The sequence below is a fragment of the Kryptolebias marmoratus genome, linkage group LG15 (genome assembly GCF_001649575.2).
Source record: "Kryptolebias marmoratus isolate JLee-2015 linkage group LG15, ASM164957v2, whole genome shotgun sequence".
Taxonomy (NCBI): Eukaryota; Metazoa; Chordata; class Actinopteri; order Cyprinodontiformes; family Rivulidae; genus Kryptolebias; species Kryptolebias marmoratus.
The window spans coordinates 16,170,538-16,187,254 of NC_051444.1; the positions used below are offsets into that span (position 1 = coordinate 16,170,538).

The 16,717-nt window shown below is 39.7% G+C and overlaps 1 protein-coding gene across 2 annotated transcripts in view; it reads left to right on the plus strand.

The window, feature by feature from the left end:
* tox3 (TOX high mobility group box family member 3) overlaps nt 1-15,896 on the plus strand; it is a 44,192-nt gene extending 28,296 nt beyond the window's left edge. Inside the window, exons 3-8 of one of the 2 annotated variants that reach the window (XM_037979989.1) lie at nt 5,936-6,025; nt 6,104-6,184; nt 12,304-12,567; nt 12,652-12,882; nt 13,062-13,142; nt 13,558-15,896. In XM_037979989.1, the coding sequence (XP_037835917.1) occupies nt 5,936-6,025; nt 6,104-6,184; nt 12,304-12,567; nt 12,652-12,882; nt 13,062-13,142; nt 13,558-14,370 (1,560 nt within the window). In that variant the 3' untranslated portion in view covers nt 14,371-15,896. Of the gene's footprint in view, nt 1-5,935; nt 6,185-12,303; nt 12,568-12,651; nt 12,883-13,061; nt 13,143-13,557 lie in introns of both variants that reach the window. The other variant, XM_017423659.3, reaches the window with a different exon arrangement.
* Nucleotides 15,897-16,717: the final 821 nt, after the last annotated feature.

Below are 16,717 nucleotides of genomic sequence, written 5' to 3' on the forward strand. Positions count from 1 at the left end.
ACAGTCCAGCTCATTTGCATTTAATCAAAAGGAACAACTGTTTCCAGTGTTAGGGCACAGATGGTATTGTGTTTTAAAAGAAAAAAAAGGCGGAGAATAAGTCTTAAAACATCGCTCTTCCTTTCAAGCAATGGAGTGTCCAGAGTATTGCTTGCTTCAAATGTGAGCTAAAGTTAGAATCAAGTAGCTTCCTCTTTGAGTTGTGAGGTTTCATCGTGTTCTACTTTGCTCAAAACGACTGGTTTATCTTGAGAATACAAGAAAGGGAAGGCTCTTTTTATTAGTGCTTCATGATGAAGTGCCCGTCTTTTAACAGGAAGCTTCAATTCATTCCAGCACATTTGGTTTGTTATTCTGTCAAATGAAATCATGCATATTGTATGAAAAGTAATCAGCAGGGAATGGCTATTTCCTTTCCTCAAAAGTGACTTTGTATACAGACAAGCCGCTTTTTCACAAATGACACCAAGTTAAACACAAATCTGTTTTACGACGTGCTGCTGTTTGCACCGTGTTGTCTGTATTGTTCAGACAGGAGGCTTCCACGTACATGAAAACAGCAGACCTGTATTTGCTGTTCGAATGGCCGGTGTATCATTTACCTTGTGCACTTGGAGGATGAGATAAGATGACCTTGGTGTATGTGGTAAAGCATACATTCTGGAAGAGAAAGCTTGACCGCCTCCCTCAGGGAAAAGGGATACTGTACACTGAGATTGTATTCCACTCAGATGTATCACTTTACCCTCCAAATCAAATTACAGTCATGTAATGAGCTATAAATATGTAGAAATGGACTACAAATGATCCAAATTTGAAATAATGCTGATTAGGGGTGCCATAGTTGATGTTGTCATTTGAGTAGCTGCACTCTGCCTGTCTAGATATTTGAAACTGGATCTTCAATGCAGCTACTATTGATTCTGAGGCCTATTATATGCAGTAATTGCATGCTGCTGCCTTTAACAAGTCTTGGTTATTGCTTCTTTGAATTGGATTACTATGTTTATTGAGGGACTGGGACTATTGCCTGGAAAGCTTTTTCTTGCTCTTTGTCCTGATATTGAAAAGGCATCATGGCATCACAAGGATAAAACCCTGGAGTGAAAGATTAACCTGCTTTATCCATGTGTGTTTCTGATGTTTTAAGACTTTTTAAATGTTACAGTTAGTAAATACTGACATAAAGGAAGATTTATTATTGTATATATATACAATAATAAATCTTATATATATATATATATATATATATATATATATATATATATATATATATATATATATATATATATATATATATCTTGTCTGAACAATACAGACAACATATATATATATATAAAAAAATATAAAAAGGGCATGAAATAATAACCTTAAGCAAATACACCAGTTCCATGATATTGGGTTCATTTTTATAATATCATTTAATTAAATTTAATTAATAACAAAATGTTTCTTTTATTAGGACGTCTACTTAATGAATATCACATATTACTATTATATTGATATGCAATTTAGTGATTTATAGCTATATTACTATTTATAATAGCTTTTCATACTTTTTATTTTATTTTAATGTGCAAATACATATAAGAAGAGTCAGAAGTTAACTCAGTGTGTTTACAGTTATGCTCTCTTTAAAACCAACATCGTAAGATAAAACACAAAAGTGTCAGTAAGCTGTCCTAAAAGATATTGGGATAAGAACAAAATAAAAATTGTGACTTAATACCATATCAGTGTATGTATAGTACTAAAGTAAAAGTCTAGTTGCTCTTAGCCTATGCACTAAGGCTATAAGTTATAGCCTTATACTAAGGCTATAAGGCTTATATAGCCTTATACTACATATGTAGTATAAGTTATTTTTTTTACTGATATACCTGCTATGTCTTGTATTTGTTCAGAACAGTTTTATATCCTGTAATAGCCAAGCAATAACATCAATGTTTTTGCAACCAGAAAACTCTTACCAGGGATGTTTTTAAAAATGCATTTATTTATTTTGAGGGGAATGTTTTAAGGGTTTTTCCTTCTTTCAGGCATCGTACACAGCTGACTGACAGCTTGTAGCAACAGATGGGGGAGGGGAGTGCTACTCCAACCTGCACTCGATCGGAAAAAACCCAGCACTGTCTCTGACATCTCATTAAGAGTTTTAAACTGCAGGAACAATAAGATGGAAATTTTTAGTGGTTTTAAAACTGACTTTTTAAAACTGTGGCATACCTCAATACAGGAAACGAGCCTAATGCTAAACCACCCTTTTTCTGTTTATGTGCAGGTTTCGTGAACGCAGCATACAATAAGTTGTGTTATCTATTATTTTTTTTTTATCTGCATCAGCCACATGCTTTGTGATTGTCTCGACAGATAGGCCTTTATAACCTTTCCAGAGATTAACACATGTAAAAACATTTCCTGTCAGTTACTCAGTGCCCTTAGAAACAAAAAATATAAAAGACCTGTGCATAAAAAAACAACCACTTATTTATATTTCTCTTAGTTATATGTGTACGTTTGATTCTCACTGAAAAGATGCACCAGAAGTAATGCTTATGTAGCTTAAAACAAAAATTAATAACTCTAAAATGATAGATAGATATACAGACAGACAGACAGACAGACAGACAGACAGACAGACAGACAGAAAGAAAGAAACTTGCACATATGCAGCGTCAGAAAACCTGTTTTTATCTTACTATTCAGCTGCACAAAACATCTCTCATTAACTCAATTGGATGGGTCAGCTAACAAGAAAACATTTGCTCAAATTAGCTTCTTGTTTTTAGTTACTACATTCAAACTCCACTAAAGTTATAATGACAATAAACTTTATTTAAACCAGCATATTAGTAGTTCTGCCATTGATTATTGTGTTAGCAAGCTAACATTTAGTAATGAGTTAAATATTTATTCTAACCTGTAACTTCTTTTCAGGCAGAAGATTATATCTTTTAAATGTGGTTAAGTCTCCAGTAGTCAATAAGAAGTTAGTATTTCTCACACATCTCCTGCTGGGATGAACGAGGTCTTCCTGTTACATGCTCTGCTCTACCCTCAAACCGAACACCGGGGCTGAGAAAGACACAAAAGCACATATCTGTAGTGTTCTCGATTGCCCGCACCTTAACATGAACATGCCTGCACACCCAGACCCAGCATCTGGCTTGGCACTTGGCAGGGCTGAGCCTTTCAGAACAATTTAAATGGATAATCAGGCTGGTGATGCAAGGAAAGTGGATTGTGCATCTCTTAATCTCTGAACAGAGCCCCCCTAAGCTGCTCCTGGTGCAGAATTAGAGTGGCTTTATGTGAAGTGACACCAGACAGTGTGCAGCACTGTAACACTCTGTGAGTTCCAGTAAAATCTGGCACCTCCTCCCTGGGGAGAAGGCCTTCTCAACGCAGACAGCTGACATCTCCCATAACCCCCACATGAGACATAAACTCAATGTCTCCATTATCAGTGCCCCTGGTGTAGATGTTAATTTGCATCATCATTAGCAATGAGAGGAGATGCACACAAGCAGAGCCTTTGATTCTTTGATACTGATCTTGCTGCACCCCCCCCCCCTTTATCCTTCACGTTTATATTGTTTAGTAGACAGTAAACACCAGCATTCTTCTTTGCTGGCTAGATATCTATGTTTCACTTAAAGGTCACTGCCGTGCCTCTATTGTTCTCCTTCAAATGTGGAACTGGCCTCACCCAACCTTCATCTTTGACATTTGTTTCAAATTACTAGGTTGGCACTGTACTTTAGAGCTCGATTGTTGAAAATATAGGTACTTTTCCTTTTTATAGAGTAACACCACAGGAACCCTACATACATCAGCTAATACTTAAGTGAAACCAGAAAATGTATTTTTTTTTGACGAAAATATCTGACTGAAGTGCACAAGTTTTAGATTGGAAAGGAGTGCAACTGTCTTCAGATCACTGATATAATCCAGATGAGACAGCAGACGATGGCTGTTTTGTACCATTTGCTACTGAGACCCTTTGTCTTTAATTCATGACTGTTTTGTTTTATTAAATTTATGGAACCAATGTTTTAAAATTTTCATGCTGCTGAACATTAATGTGTACTACTGCAAGTTCTTGAGGGTTTTTTTTTTTTTGTGGACTTGAGCATAGTTTGACAGCAAAAGTCTCAGAGAACTGATAGTAAACAGTTCTTTGCCCTGGTTTTCATTATTAATGGGAATTTGGTATGCACAGTGCAAGCCAGAATTTGCTGTAATCAATATAAATGTAGCTTTTTGTGAAAGGAGAACTGCTTCTGAAGTGTTGGAAAAAAATAAGTAAAAAGTGAAACAGAAAAGTGATATAGGGCGGGAGGAGAGGTAGAGAAAAAGGATGAATAAAACTCTATTAGCTCTCTCTGCCCTTGGAATTCATCAGCTCTTGTCAAGACAGCTGCCCTGAGTAGGCAATGAATTAGTTTCAAGTATCTATGTGCTAAAGCAAGCAAGGGGAACATTAATAGTCCCTAATCAAGGTCTGTGTTGGCATACTCTCTCCCTTGTCTTTATTCTGTTATTCCATCCCTCAACAGAGACAGAATGACAGCGCAGAGGAGAACAGGGTTGTTGTTGAGTTGGCTCTTTTGACAAGTTTTAGAACAATTAAATTAAGATTAACTGTCACTTTCAGTTGACATACCTTTACATCAGAAGCAGTTTGAGCTTTATTACAATTGACAGGACGCTAAAATGGATACTTTACGCTGTAATGATAACCAGTGATAGTAAAAGTGAGTGAAAAGAGAGGAAATTGAGAGCCCTTTTAAGCTTAGGTTTTTTCTGAATAAGCAATCAAATCCTTCTGAGAGGTGAATGCAGGTGTGTGAGCTGGTGAATCAACTTGTGAAAGATTCATCTGTGTCTGTGTCAATAGGCATTATTGCCCGATTACGTTTGACCAAATATTTTCATGTCGGAGTTGCTATGAAATTTCAAAAAGCTGATGAGTACATTGAAAGCAGCTTAACAAGTACCCGGGGCCGGAAGCGGCGTGTGTTCGAGATCAACCCGCAGCAGCTTCTTGATGTGGAGTTGGCTTCTTTGTTAATACATTCCACTTGTTCTTCAATGTTTCCACTGATGCTGTGAGTTTAACATTATTCTAGCACAATGACACACAGTGTGCTCAGAGCATTAGCAGTGAGTACGGTGTCACTTCTAGTAATAGAGGCTCGCTATAATTTAACAGCAGCGGTTAAGCTAAGGACCTCACATCGCATGCTGTTAAGCCCTGCAATAATGTGGACCTGCAGTGTGGTCATTGTGAGAGTATGAATATTTTGGCCTTTCAGAGAGTAGCTTAATGCAATGTGCAGATGATAACAAGGCCCAAGTTGGTGAACAGTCCCATCTCCAAGAAGGCACATAAGCAAATTAAGTGTGACCAAAAGCTTTAATTCCAACGGCAGAAGGATTAGGCCGTTTGATGAGCAGATTCAAGGATGCAGGCGAGGGGAACAAAAAGAAACACTTCTGGCCAAGCGTAATAATCTTTGAAAATGTTCTTTAAACCCATCTCCCTGTGACGTGCATTTTCACTGCACTTCAACCCAACATCTTCCATCCCCAAGATTAAGGGCTTTTATCGTGTATCCTCCCTTTTTTTCTGTGATTGCCGCTTGATATTTTTGCTTTTGACATCCCTCTCAGCGCTCGCCTTTTTACATTCCCCCCTCTCCCCCCTCAAAGTGGACTTCAGTAGGTTTAGGAAATGTTAAATCTTTCTGCACTTACAGACAAGTGCATTACCACTCTACTAAAACACTCTTCTTTTAAGCAGAGCTGTTTGATTTAATCCCTGAAGGTGTACTTCCGGCATTTTAAGTAAGACCCACCTCAGCAAATGCTTCCTGGCTATTTTGTCTTTAGATTTAATCATTTTACTTCTATTTATTCTTCTATTTTGCAGACGTTCCATACACCCAGCTTGGGGGACGAGGAGTTTGAGATTCCTCCCATCACACCTCCACCTGAGACAGAATCCAGTCTTGGACCAGAGGTGAACTCACCATTCCCAGCAATGCCAGAGCCCCCAGCTCCACACAGGGGTCCAATAATCCCTCAGTTCCCCCCACAGAGTCTGGACCTGCCCTCGATTACCATCTCACGCAACATGATGGACCAGGAAGGGGTACCTGTCAACAATGGCCAGCCGGTGGTGAGTCTATGCATTATGTTTGTCACACAGACATCCTGTATTTGCGCTTCTTGCAGGTGCAGCTCTAGATAAGGTTTTTGATGGTGTACCCAAAGCTAAAATATATGATTTAGAAGCCTACAGTATCGGAAACCGCTAATTTTGGTCTTCCATTAAGCCCCCCTTTTTTTGCTCATCCGTGTCACCTTCACAATTTTTGTACACCTCCTGTTGTCAGCACATCTGGCACAGCATCTGGCCTTGTTTACGACACAGAACGTATATAATCACACTGAGTAAATGTCATGATATCATGTTACCCATTGTTAGGTTTGAAAATGAAAAAAAGAGAAAAATAACCCAGAACGTGGATGATTCCCCTCCCTCTGTAAGGTGGGCAGATCACAGGTGTTAAAAGTACAAAGCACATTCATCCCTGGAAGGAGAGTGAAAATGGCACCCGAAACTGCAACATTTTCACATGCTCATATTTAATTCATGTTACTTCTCAAAGCCTTTTTTTTTCTTTTTTAACCTCTGTAAATACTGATCCGTGCTTCAGTCCACAATCACACAAGGTCTTAAGAAACGACACATGGTATGTCAGGGGTGTAGCATCAGCTTTGTTTTTGTGGTGTAAATATTTATCCTCGTAGCGAGGTCTCGGCGAACAAAGTTTTGCCCTGTCGTCTTTTCACACAATCCAGATGGTCAAGTGTGGAGCTGAAGAGAGTAATAATCTCTTCCTTAACGTTGCTACAGCGCTGCAGATCGTGTGATTGTTGTCTCCGGGTAAAAAGGCATTTTTTAAATGCCACAATCAAAGAAGCAGCGAGGAGGAAAAAAAAAATGGAAATGTCATCGGCTGACTAGTTGTCTTACAGACCTATTACACAAATGGAAAATTCATTTAGGGGAGAAGAAATAAAAGAACAAAGGCATGAGCGGGAACATGATGATATTGATGCCGCATTTGCTTTGCATCGCAAGGACGCACCATTATCATTATGAATAAGTGAAATGTGTGTTAAAACTCCAGGCACCTTCTTCCTCCCTGACACATTTGTTGAATAACACCATTATTCCAGATATTTATTTACATTCCATATGGGAAGGAATTGTAAAATTTTACAGCTCTTTTCCCGACTTCTTTTCTTCTGCCACATATAATAATTGCGGCTCTTAAAATATCTCTGCTGCATACAGTAAGTTAGCCCCTCCGAAGGCTTTTTTGCCTAAAGAATTTTCATTTCATGGTCAGTTAAGCTTTCTGCATCTGGATGAAACGGAACCCCGACACAATTACATTCCTGACTGTTCTCACGACTTGCTGGAGGATTAGATTTGATTCTCAAACATTATTCCTCTTTAACACCATTTGCATGGCTCATGTCTCTGATTGTGCAGAGACTCTATTAAAAGCTGAGGGGGTAGAATATGGGTCTCTGCTCCTTGCCTAGTGGCATTGTCACCAGCACGCCACTCGCTCGTTATCAGTCATCGCACATTGTAGCGCAGGGAAGGCTCGTGGTGGCCCTTCATTTTTCCTGCAAATGGGATTGATCCCCAAAAGTCTTGTGACAAAAAAAACCCCATGGAAACTCTTTTTCATCTGTGGGTTTTATTCATTTATGTATTTATTTATTTTTTTGCTTTGAAAGGAGAACGCATCTTCTAAATGAGATAAGTAACAACACCATTTGCAGTGTATTCCACATACAGAGACAATGATTTGCGCAGGCCCTGAGAGGGGTGTTTTGTCATTTTGTCAGCGCACTGATAAAGGAATGACAACCTTATATACATGATTACATTCTGTGTTATTTGTTATGGCTGCAGGGGCAAACAAATAAACCGTACACTATTGCAATTACATTTTTCATCAAGCCTCCTTGCTCATATTTCCCAAACACTTGTTTCATTTTTTTTCTTCTGTTCTAGCTTACTAGTGCAGAATAGTTAGTGTGTGTGAATGCCTGGTTCTTATCACAAGTTAATGAGAAACCCAAGCAGTGAATATACCTGGGCTATTTTCAAAAGCCTCTTCCATGTCATTGCTTTGCCAAGTGTTCTGCTAATTCCTCTCCGCTTAATGTTCAGCGTATGTCTTGCAAATTGACCACAGATGCCAGGCTTCTACAGAGAGAAATACATTTTCTCAGCTGCAATCTGCCTGGCAAGCCCCGAATCTGAAGTCGTTATTTATTTAATCTGCTCTCCTAACAAGCTTCTGACTCTCATTTTTGTCTCGCAGCATGTGTCCTCCTGATTTGTGATTGAGTCTCAATAGTGCCAAATAGTACTGGAGTTAGAGCTGCCAGTACTGCTTTATTCACAATTTCTTCTCGATTTTCTCCCCGCCGCACAGCGAGGGTCTGTGGGTTCCATTTCAAAAAACACCTGGTGCCTTCGCCCCATTTTTAGGGTTTTCTTGACACATGTAAGCGTGTTCTGAAATGGGCTGTGTGTCCTCTGTGATTGGATTCGAAGTCTACAGTAGGCAACTAGTTGTATGGATGTTAAAATCAATATTCAAGGGATGCGGGTGCTCCTCGCTGTTTTATTACGTTTAACACTATGTGGCGACGCATTATGTAGTTTTCATTTCATTCATAGCTAGCTGCTTCTCATGCCATTAGCCGTACAGCTGCAAAGATATGCTAATATTTAATAGTAGCGTGTTAGAGCCACACACATCAGGCGAAATGAAACTGAGTTTGAAAGAGCCATTTGTAGTTTGCTGTTTGCTTGATTCGATATCTCTTGATAGTGTGTAGATTTCCAGTGAGTACAATACCTTCAGTTCTGAGTCGTCAAAACCCACTTTATCCTGAATGAAATGGAAAATGGGAGCACTGTTGCAGAAAGCATGTTTTTCTACACATCCCTCTTATCTCCCTTTCAAGCCAAGAAGCACTGACATGAGTTGTACATCAATTTAAGAGAGTGGATTTTTTTTTTTCTCTCTCTCTCTACCCACCCCTTTCTTTCTTTTTTTTCTTGACAGCAATTGTGACATATTGGGTCAGTCAGAAATGAAAAATATTCATGCAGGCATGCAATACTTGTAATGAAGTCTCAGCTTGACCTTCTGCATGATTGATTTTGTAATTTACTTTTCTTGTACGGTTCTCAAACTGAAATGATGTCATGTTGGACAAGTTTTAAATACACATAATGCATCAGGAGAGATGGCGGAGAGGGGTACGGGTCAGCGGCTGTACCAGACCGAGGGGAGGGAGGCTGTTGGCCTCAAAGTCCGAGGGGGCGAAAGGAGAACGATGGAGATTTGTTTTTAAGCGAAGGTTAGAGGTGGGTAAGACAGATACGCTGAGTTTGCTCCCAATCAAAAAGAGAAAGACAGTAAAGTGTGTTTTACTGAGACAGGTCAGGTGGAAAAAAAAAGAAAGAAAGGGGGGAAAAAAAGAAAACAATTTATCTCTGTGCTGTTATAGCAACATTCAGAATTCCCTTTTTCTCATTTGGCTTAAGCACAGACTTCAGCAGGTTGCAGAAAATGGATGAAAAAAAAAATAAAATGATGTACCCGTTTAGAAGCCAAGTAAAGAAATATGTGCAGAGCGCTGATAAACTATCTTTAATAGGACTGACCTTTCATGCTGGCGAAAGTTACTGGGGGATTCATCCTTATAATTACCATATAGATGATTTTACCCCTCTCCTGCCATGGAATATTTCCAAGAGCTCTGGCATTGATTGAATGGAAATTGAACTTGTTAACATTCTTTTCAGCCCTGTTACAGCTTGGTGCCACTGTTCATAAATTCTCTCCAAATTCAGATTTCCAATATCTTAAAGAAAAGACTGGAGGCTGTTTTCATTGACATCAGTGCTGAGATTTTTATCACTCGGTGAATGCATAATGCTGCATTTGAGCCCCGTTGCCCTGTTTATTGGCCTGTGTTCATTGTGAAAAAGGGTTTCGCACTTTTTCCTTTGGTCCTCATTTGTTAGTTTATGTTGCTCTGTGTGGAGTGTTTGCACTGTTAAGAGGGGCTGAGGTTAACAGTAATGTGCAAAACACAAAACAAGCCATTTATTCATTTTTTTATGCAGGGTATTGTTTGGAGCACTGTGCTGCTGGTTGATATTTTATCTTCTACATAAATAAAACACCGTGTGGAATATTGCAAATTGCATTTGCATTTAGTAACCCTTTAGTATTAGAGAGGACATTTCAGTCCTTGTTGCTACACATGCAAATAGATAAACACACACCCACACACACACACACAGATCTCAATAAATTGGTCACATCTGTCCACTGTGTACTCAAGATAAAGACTTTTTTGGAGATTCATGATGACTGTCAGAATATCTAGTTAGATGTCTGCTGTGACTGCTGGCAAAACTGCAATCAAAATGCAAATGAGACGACTGAGGGACAGAATAAACATCCAAGAGTTAAATTCATATTCACAATCAAGACATCTGTTACTTAATATCATGTATTTGACTCGCTCATTAATAGCTGTTATATTTTTATTTAAATCAGCCAACCCTGGCATTTAGCTAACACAACTGCTGTTGCTCTTTTGTAGCACGAGGCGCTAACAGCTAAATTACTGCTAGCCTAGTTACTCTTGTAACATGTGGAAAATAACCTAATTAGCAGGCTGCTTAATGTGATTTCATCAAATGTCAAACTTTGGTCACTAGTTCATTTTTTTTTTTTTAAAAAAGCACAACATTCATCTTGAAGCCAGTTGGAAGAATTTACAGCAGAATGTTTTAAGTCAAAACTGCTCCTTAAAGATTTGAGAGAAGATGTTATTACTGTATGCAGATGGCCACGACTAATGAGCTCAGTGTGTGCATCTTTGATGTTCACAGCAAGAAAATAGCCAATGGTGAGCCATTGTGTTGCCACTGACGACGGTGGGACTTGAAACGTGTTGCTGAAATGTAAATTGCTGTTATTTGGTCGCAGGTTTGTTTATTGCAGCTTTTATTTGCAAGGTTTCCAAACGTGCAGAATCACAAGAGTGCGTCTTTGATTTCTTATCCACGCTGCGTCTCACCTTTTGCAAAAACCTGCTCGCACATGTAAATATAAATCTGGTCTCACCTCGTATATTGTATTTATGATAAGCAGGAGACATGGCATATGAGAAAGAAATGGATTGTAGATCCAATATGTGCCTGTCTGCAATGGTGTTACAATATTGTTTTTGAAGACGGGCATTCATAAGGTTCTTTCAATAAAGCCAGGTGCATTGGTTTATGATGTGTTGATGTTGGGAGAGATTGAGTTTGCACTGCTGAATACCAGATGGATGTACCCAGGGAGAACAAATCACCTTTTCTGTTCTGTTCACGTCTCCTCCTCTGTTCCATGTCAGCTCTGCTGGCTCTCTGATCAGTCTTCCCTCCTGAGAGCTGGCAGACCTTGTAATTTCATCCTCGCCACAATCAATGTAAACATGTTGCCTGTAACTTCTTTAAGGCTCTTTCAAAAACTGAATGTTTTATTTGGAGAACGTGAAAGAGACTTTGAAAATACTGTTATATTAAACTCTGGATGGTAGACTAGAAGAGACAAATAGGCCTTCAAATAGTTGATTTTTGGAGTTGATTGAATTGATTTTTCTTTTTTTCTTTTTTTTTTTTACACTTTGACAGTCAAGTGCACAAGAGTTCTTTTACAACCTTAAATAAAGAGTATAGGTTTGTGGCTACCAGACTGGCATGTTGTAGTATGCACACAGTTTTTCTTTGGCATTTGAAATGATGTACGACAGCTTCAGTGTTACCCTTCAGGAGCTGGTCAGTCTGAGCTGTGTCATAGATTTACCCTACAACTGAGCTGTGTCGCCATCCACCACTGCCTTTATATGTTGGCTCCTGGTGTGTCAAGATAATTTATCATTTCTTGTATGAGACATTTAGGAGTAAGGACATTTTGACATGTGATCTGCCACATAACAATTCACAGAATCCAATGACCCAATTTTTGCTCTGGCAAAGAGATACATGTTCATGAGCTTGAAGGGTGTCACGGCAAGTACAGAGTCTCTGAGCAGGACAAATGAGGTGCAAGTCTTCATAGCTGAAAAAGAGATTTTCAAAGTGCTGTTTTCTTCCTAACCGTCACTGCTTTTGTATCAATTTCTTTGTAGAATGTTGCCGCGGCTCATATGCGTCAGTACCAATCCAATCCATCCATGGTGATGAAGTCCATCATTAACATGAACAGCCCCAACGGTATGATGTCACGGAACCAGCTGACCACCATCAACCAGTCCCAGCTCAACGCACAGCTGAGTTTAAACATGACAGGGCCTAACATCACCCATACGTCCCCATCACCACCGGCCAGCAAGTCTGCCACACCCTCTCCCTCCAGCTCCATCAACGAAGACGACCAGGACGACGGGAACAGGGTGAGCAAAATGATTGGGAATATAAATGACTGAAGAAAACTGATTTGCAGTTCAAGTTTTTACCCAAGTCTTTTATGATTTCAGGTCATTGGAGAGAAGCGACCAGCCCCAATAGATCCCGCAAAGAAACCCAAGACTCCGAAGAAGAAAAAGAAGAAGGATCCTAATGAGCCCCAAAAGCCAGTGTCAGCTTATGCTCTGTTCTTCAGAGACACCCAGGCTGCTATCAAGGGTCAAAATCCCAATGCTACTTTTGGAGAAGTGTCCAAGATTGTAGCGTCCATGTGGGATGGCCTGGGAGAGGAACAGAAACAGGTACTCCAAAATTTGTTTTAACTCAAAGAATTATCTAAGAATTACCTAATATGATTGTTAAAAAAATTTCAGGAATGAAGAGTTATAAAATCATTTAATGTACCGAATGTCATCTTAAGATTGAGTAACCTCACTACAAGTGGGACTTGTTCATTCTAACAATTTTTATGTCCTCACAGGTTTATAAAAGCAAAACAGAAGCTGCCAAGAAAGAATATTTGAAAGCCCTTGCTGCATATCGTGCTAGTCTGGTTTCTAAGGTGAGACCCGTTATTTACTTTATTCTAAAAAGTTTAAATTTTAACTAACAGACTAAATTTTTTTGTTTGTTATCATAAATTTAGAGAACTTGTAACAGGAGCAGTATTTAAGTATTTAAACCAGGAGTAGGCAACCCTGGTCCTTGAGGGCCACTGTCCTGCATGTTTTACTTGTTTCTCTGCTCCAACACACCTGATTTGAATCAATGGGTGATTAACAGGCTTCTGCAGAACATGAAGAGGTGATTTAACCACTGGATCAGGTGTGTTGGAGCAGGGAAACAAGGAAAACATGCAGGATAGTGGCAATCGAGGACCAGGATTGCCCATCCCTGATTTGAACAAATGGTGTCATTCCTTAAATTTTGAGATCAATTGTCCTTCTAAAAAAATATTATTTTCCTTTTTTATCCAGGCTGCAGCAGAATCAGCTGAGGCCCAGACGATTCGAACAGTTCAACAGACCCTGGCCTCCACCAGCTTGTCCCCAGGCCTGGTGCTGCCCTCACCCCTCAACCAGCACCCCAACATGCCATCAGCCTCCCAGGCCCTGCAACAAGCTCTGCCACGAGCCATTGCCCCAAAACCTCTGCAGATGAGACTGGGTGGCAGCCAGATCGTGACCTCGGTTACAGTTTCCCACCAGAACATGTCTTCCGGGATGCCACCACAAATGCTTGGCCAGATGGGCGCCGGAGGAGCCATGGTGGCAGGTGCTCAGTCCACAGCAGTGTCGCAGATGAGCCCACCCATGCAATCGGTGCAACAGCACGCCATGCAGCAGCTCCAGCAGCAGCAGCAGCAGCAGCAGATGCAACAGCAACTCCAGCATCATCAGATGCAGCAGCAGCAGATGCATCACCAACAAATCCAGCAGCAGATGCAGCATCAGCATTTTCAGCACCACCTTCAGCAACAACTGCAGCAGCACCACATGCAGCAGCAGCAGCAACAGCAGCAGCAGCAGCAGCAGATGCAACTGCAGCACATGCAGATGCAGCATCAAATGCATCAGCAGCAGATTCAACATCTCCAGCAGCAACAACAGCAGCAGCAACAGCAGCAGCACCAATCCCAATGTTCCCCACCCCAGCACTCTCCTGGTACCCCCCACTCAGTGGGAGGCTCCGCATCCCTCGGCAGTCCCCAGCCAGCTCCACAGCAGCAACCACACCCTTCCCAAATCCAGGCCCACGCCCAGGTCCTGTCCCAGGTCAGCATTTACTGAGCCAAATCCTATCTCAAAGAACAGGAATAGAATAAAAGCATCCTTCCGTGTTGCTTTTCTAAGTTGCACTTAAGAAGTGTGTAAGATTTAGAATGTTATACAAAGAACTTGTCCATTGTTGTAGACAGATATGCACATATGTGTACAGAAATGGGGAAGAAACATTTTAGCTGGATTTTAGGTCACGGAATATGCTGAGATATGACAGCAGCCTGTTTGTTTGTAAGGTCTTTCGGTTGTTAATTTTGACGGACTGGGCACAAAAAAATGCTGAAAGATGTTTATCTTTCTCTGTTTTATTTAACAATAAAGCTTTATTTATGAGGCCAGTGTTGTCAGTTTAGCACAGCATAAGAACATTTGGATTTTTTCATTTATTTTTTAAACACTCATTGCCTGGGCTGATCCCCCACACATCAGTCTTTGTTCCCACACTGGCCAGTATATATAAGACTTTCTTTCCTCTGTCATCGTTGCAGAAGTAACTGTTCGAATCTACACACTGTGGAGGCTCAGTGGTATTTGAAGACATAGTCAAACCATGTCAAAAATGCAGACAATGTCTCAGAAGAAAGAGGAGAGCTGGAAGTAAAAGGTCTTTGGACACAGTTATATGGATGGATGACTGAAGTGACTGAGACAGAAACTGCCATAAATCATTCATGTCATCACACCACCAAACTGTAGCTGTGATCTGCTGTACATGTTCTGTAGAGAGGGGAGCGACGACATCTCACATTTCAACATAATTTGCCCAAAACTGTGTAACTGGCAGTCCTTGCCCTCCACACCCCACCCAAAAAAATAACTTCTTTAATCTATTTGTTTTATGTCAGATGTTTAACAATTAAATTATGTTTTTATTTTGTGTAACAAAGGGGATATTTTATGGTAAATAAAAAAAAAATAAAAATTCTGGATCGAGGAAGATGGTTTGGGGATTTATGAATTTTTACTCTGCTCGTTGATGCTGTCATTGTTTAAGAAAAAAAAAAAAACATCATGAAAACAGAAAAATAGCAGAGCCTGTTTGTTGCACTGCCAAAGCCAACTCAAAAGGTATTGGAGGTATTTTTTGCCAGCTGTACAGAAGTCCCTCGTGGGGGGTTAAAAAAAAAAAGAGATGTACATTTTTCATATCACATGTTGTAAAGTTTTAATATGTGAGGCTTTAATTAAAACATTGTTAAATGACCTGTGGATTGCTGTATCACATAGTGCATTTCTGCTCTTTTATACTTTTTTATGAGTTACAATAGAAGCAGTTAATTTTGTTTGTATTTTGCTTACAAACCAACTGCATATGAGAACTGTCTATAGGATAAATGCATATTTGGTATGAAGTTTTCCTGAAAAAAAATTGTTTGCCGCTCATGATAGGAAATTTATTGTTGGAGTTTTTGCTCAGCCATGAAGACAATTCCAGAGACATTCCATCACTAATATGATCGTAGCCATAAATTTTGTATGAAGTATTATATATTTCTTTGTGTCTCTGTTGAAAATTAAACTATCGGTCAAATATTTATTTGGAGAAATTGGTTACTTTTGAAGGCATCCTTTCAATGATGTGTTTCTTCTGGGGCTGCACAATATATCAAAAATTTATTGTCATCACACAATCGATGTGTGCAATGTCAATATTGGAAAGGACTGCACTAAATCAGACACAACCTGTATGCCAGTGATGTTCTTAGTGTTATGCCCTAATGCCCACAGCCAATTTAGATGACAGTGGCCGAGCTGCTAAAGAACATGGAGGTTGTCGTGATCATCATGATGACCAAAAAAAGGAAGAAAAAAAAACAAGGAAAAGTAAGGCTTAATCACAACTGATACTCAACAATACTACCACAATGTGTGTATTTTCCTGCTATTGTGCAGCCCCAGTTTCTTCACATCTTGATCATTATTAAAAAGAAAGAAACATAATTACCACCCTCCGTTCTTCACAAGGAATAAAATAAATTAATTTGATTTTTTTTTTTTTTTTTTTTTAACGGAAGTCTGTAAGAGAAAAGAATACTTTGGATGGAGGATATGTGAGCATTCATGTCGGCTCCATTGTAGTATGGCTGTTACTCAGTGATTTGAATGAAAGTCCATTGTAACTGTGTGTTGAAACTGGACAGGGTCAGCATGTAACTGGTACTTGTCTCAATAACAGTCCCCATTCTCACACACCAGTGCATTGGATTGTGCTTCTTTCTTACTCCCTTCAAAATCGCTTCATTTCCAAGACATCCCCGGGGGTTTGCTGAGCTCCCTTGAATAATACGCTGAGCGGGGGAGGGAAGGCAGGCAAACAATAATTATCATATCTTCACAATGGGCTGCAAATCCATTG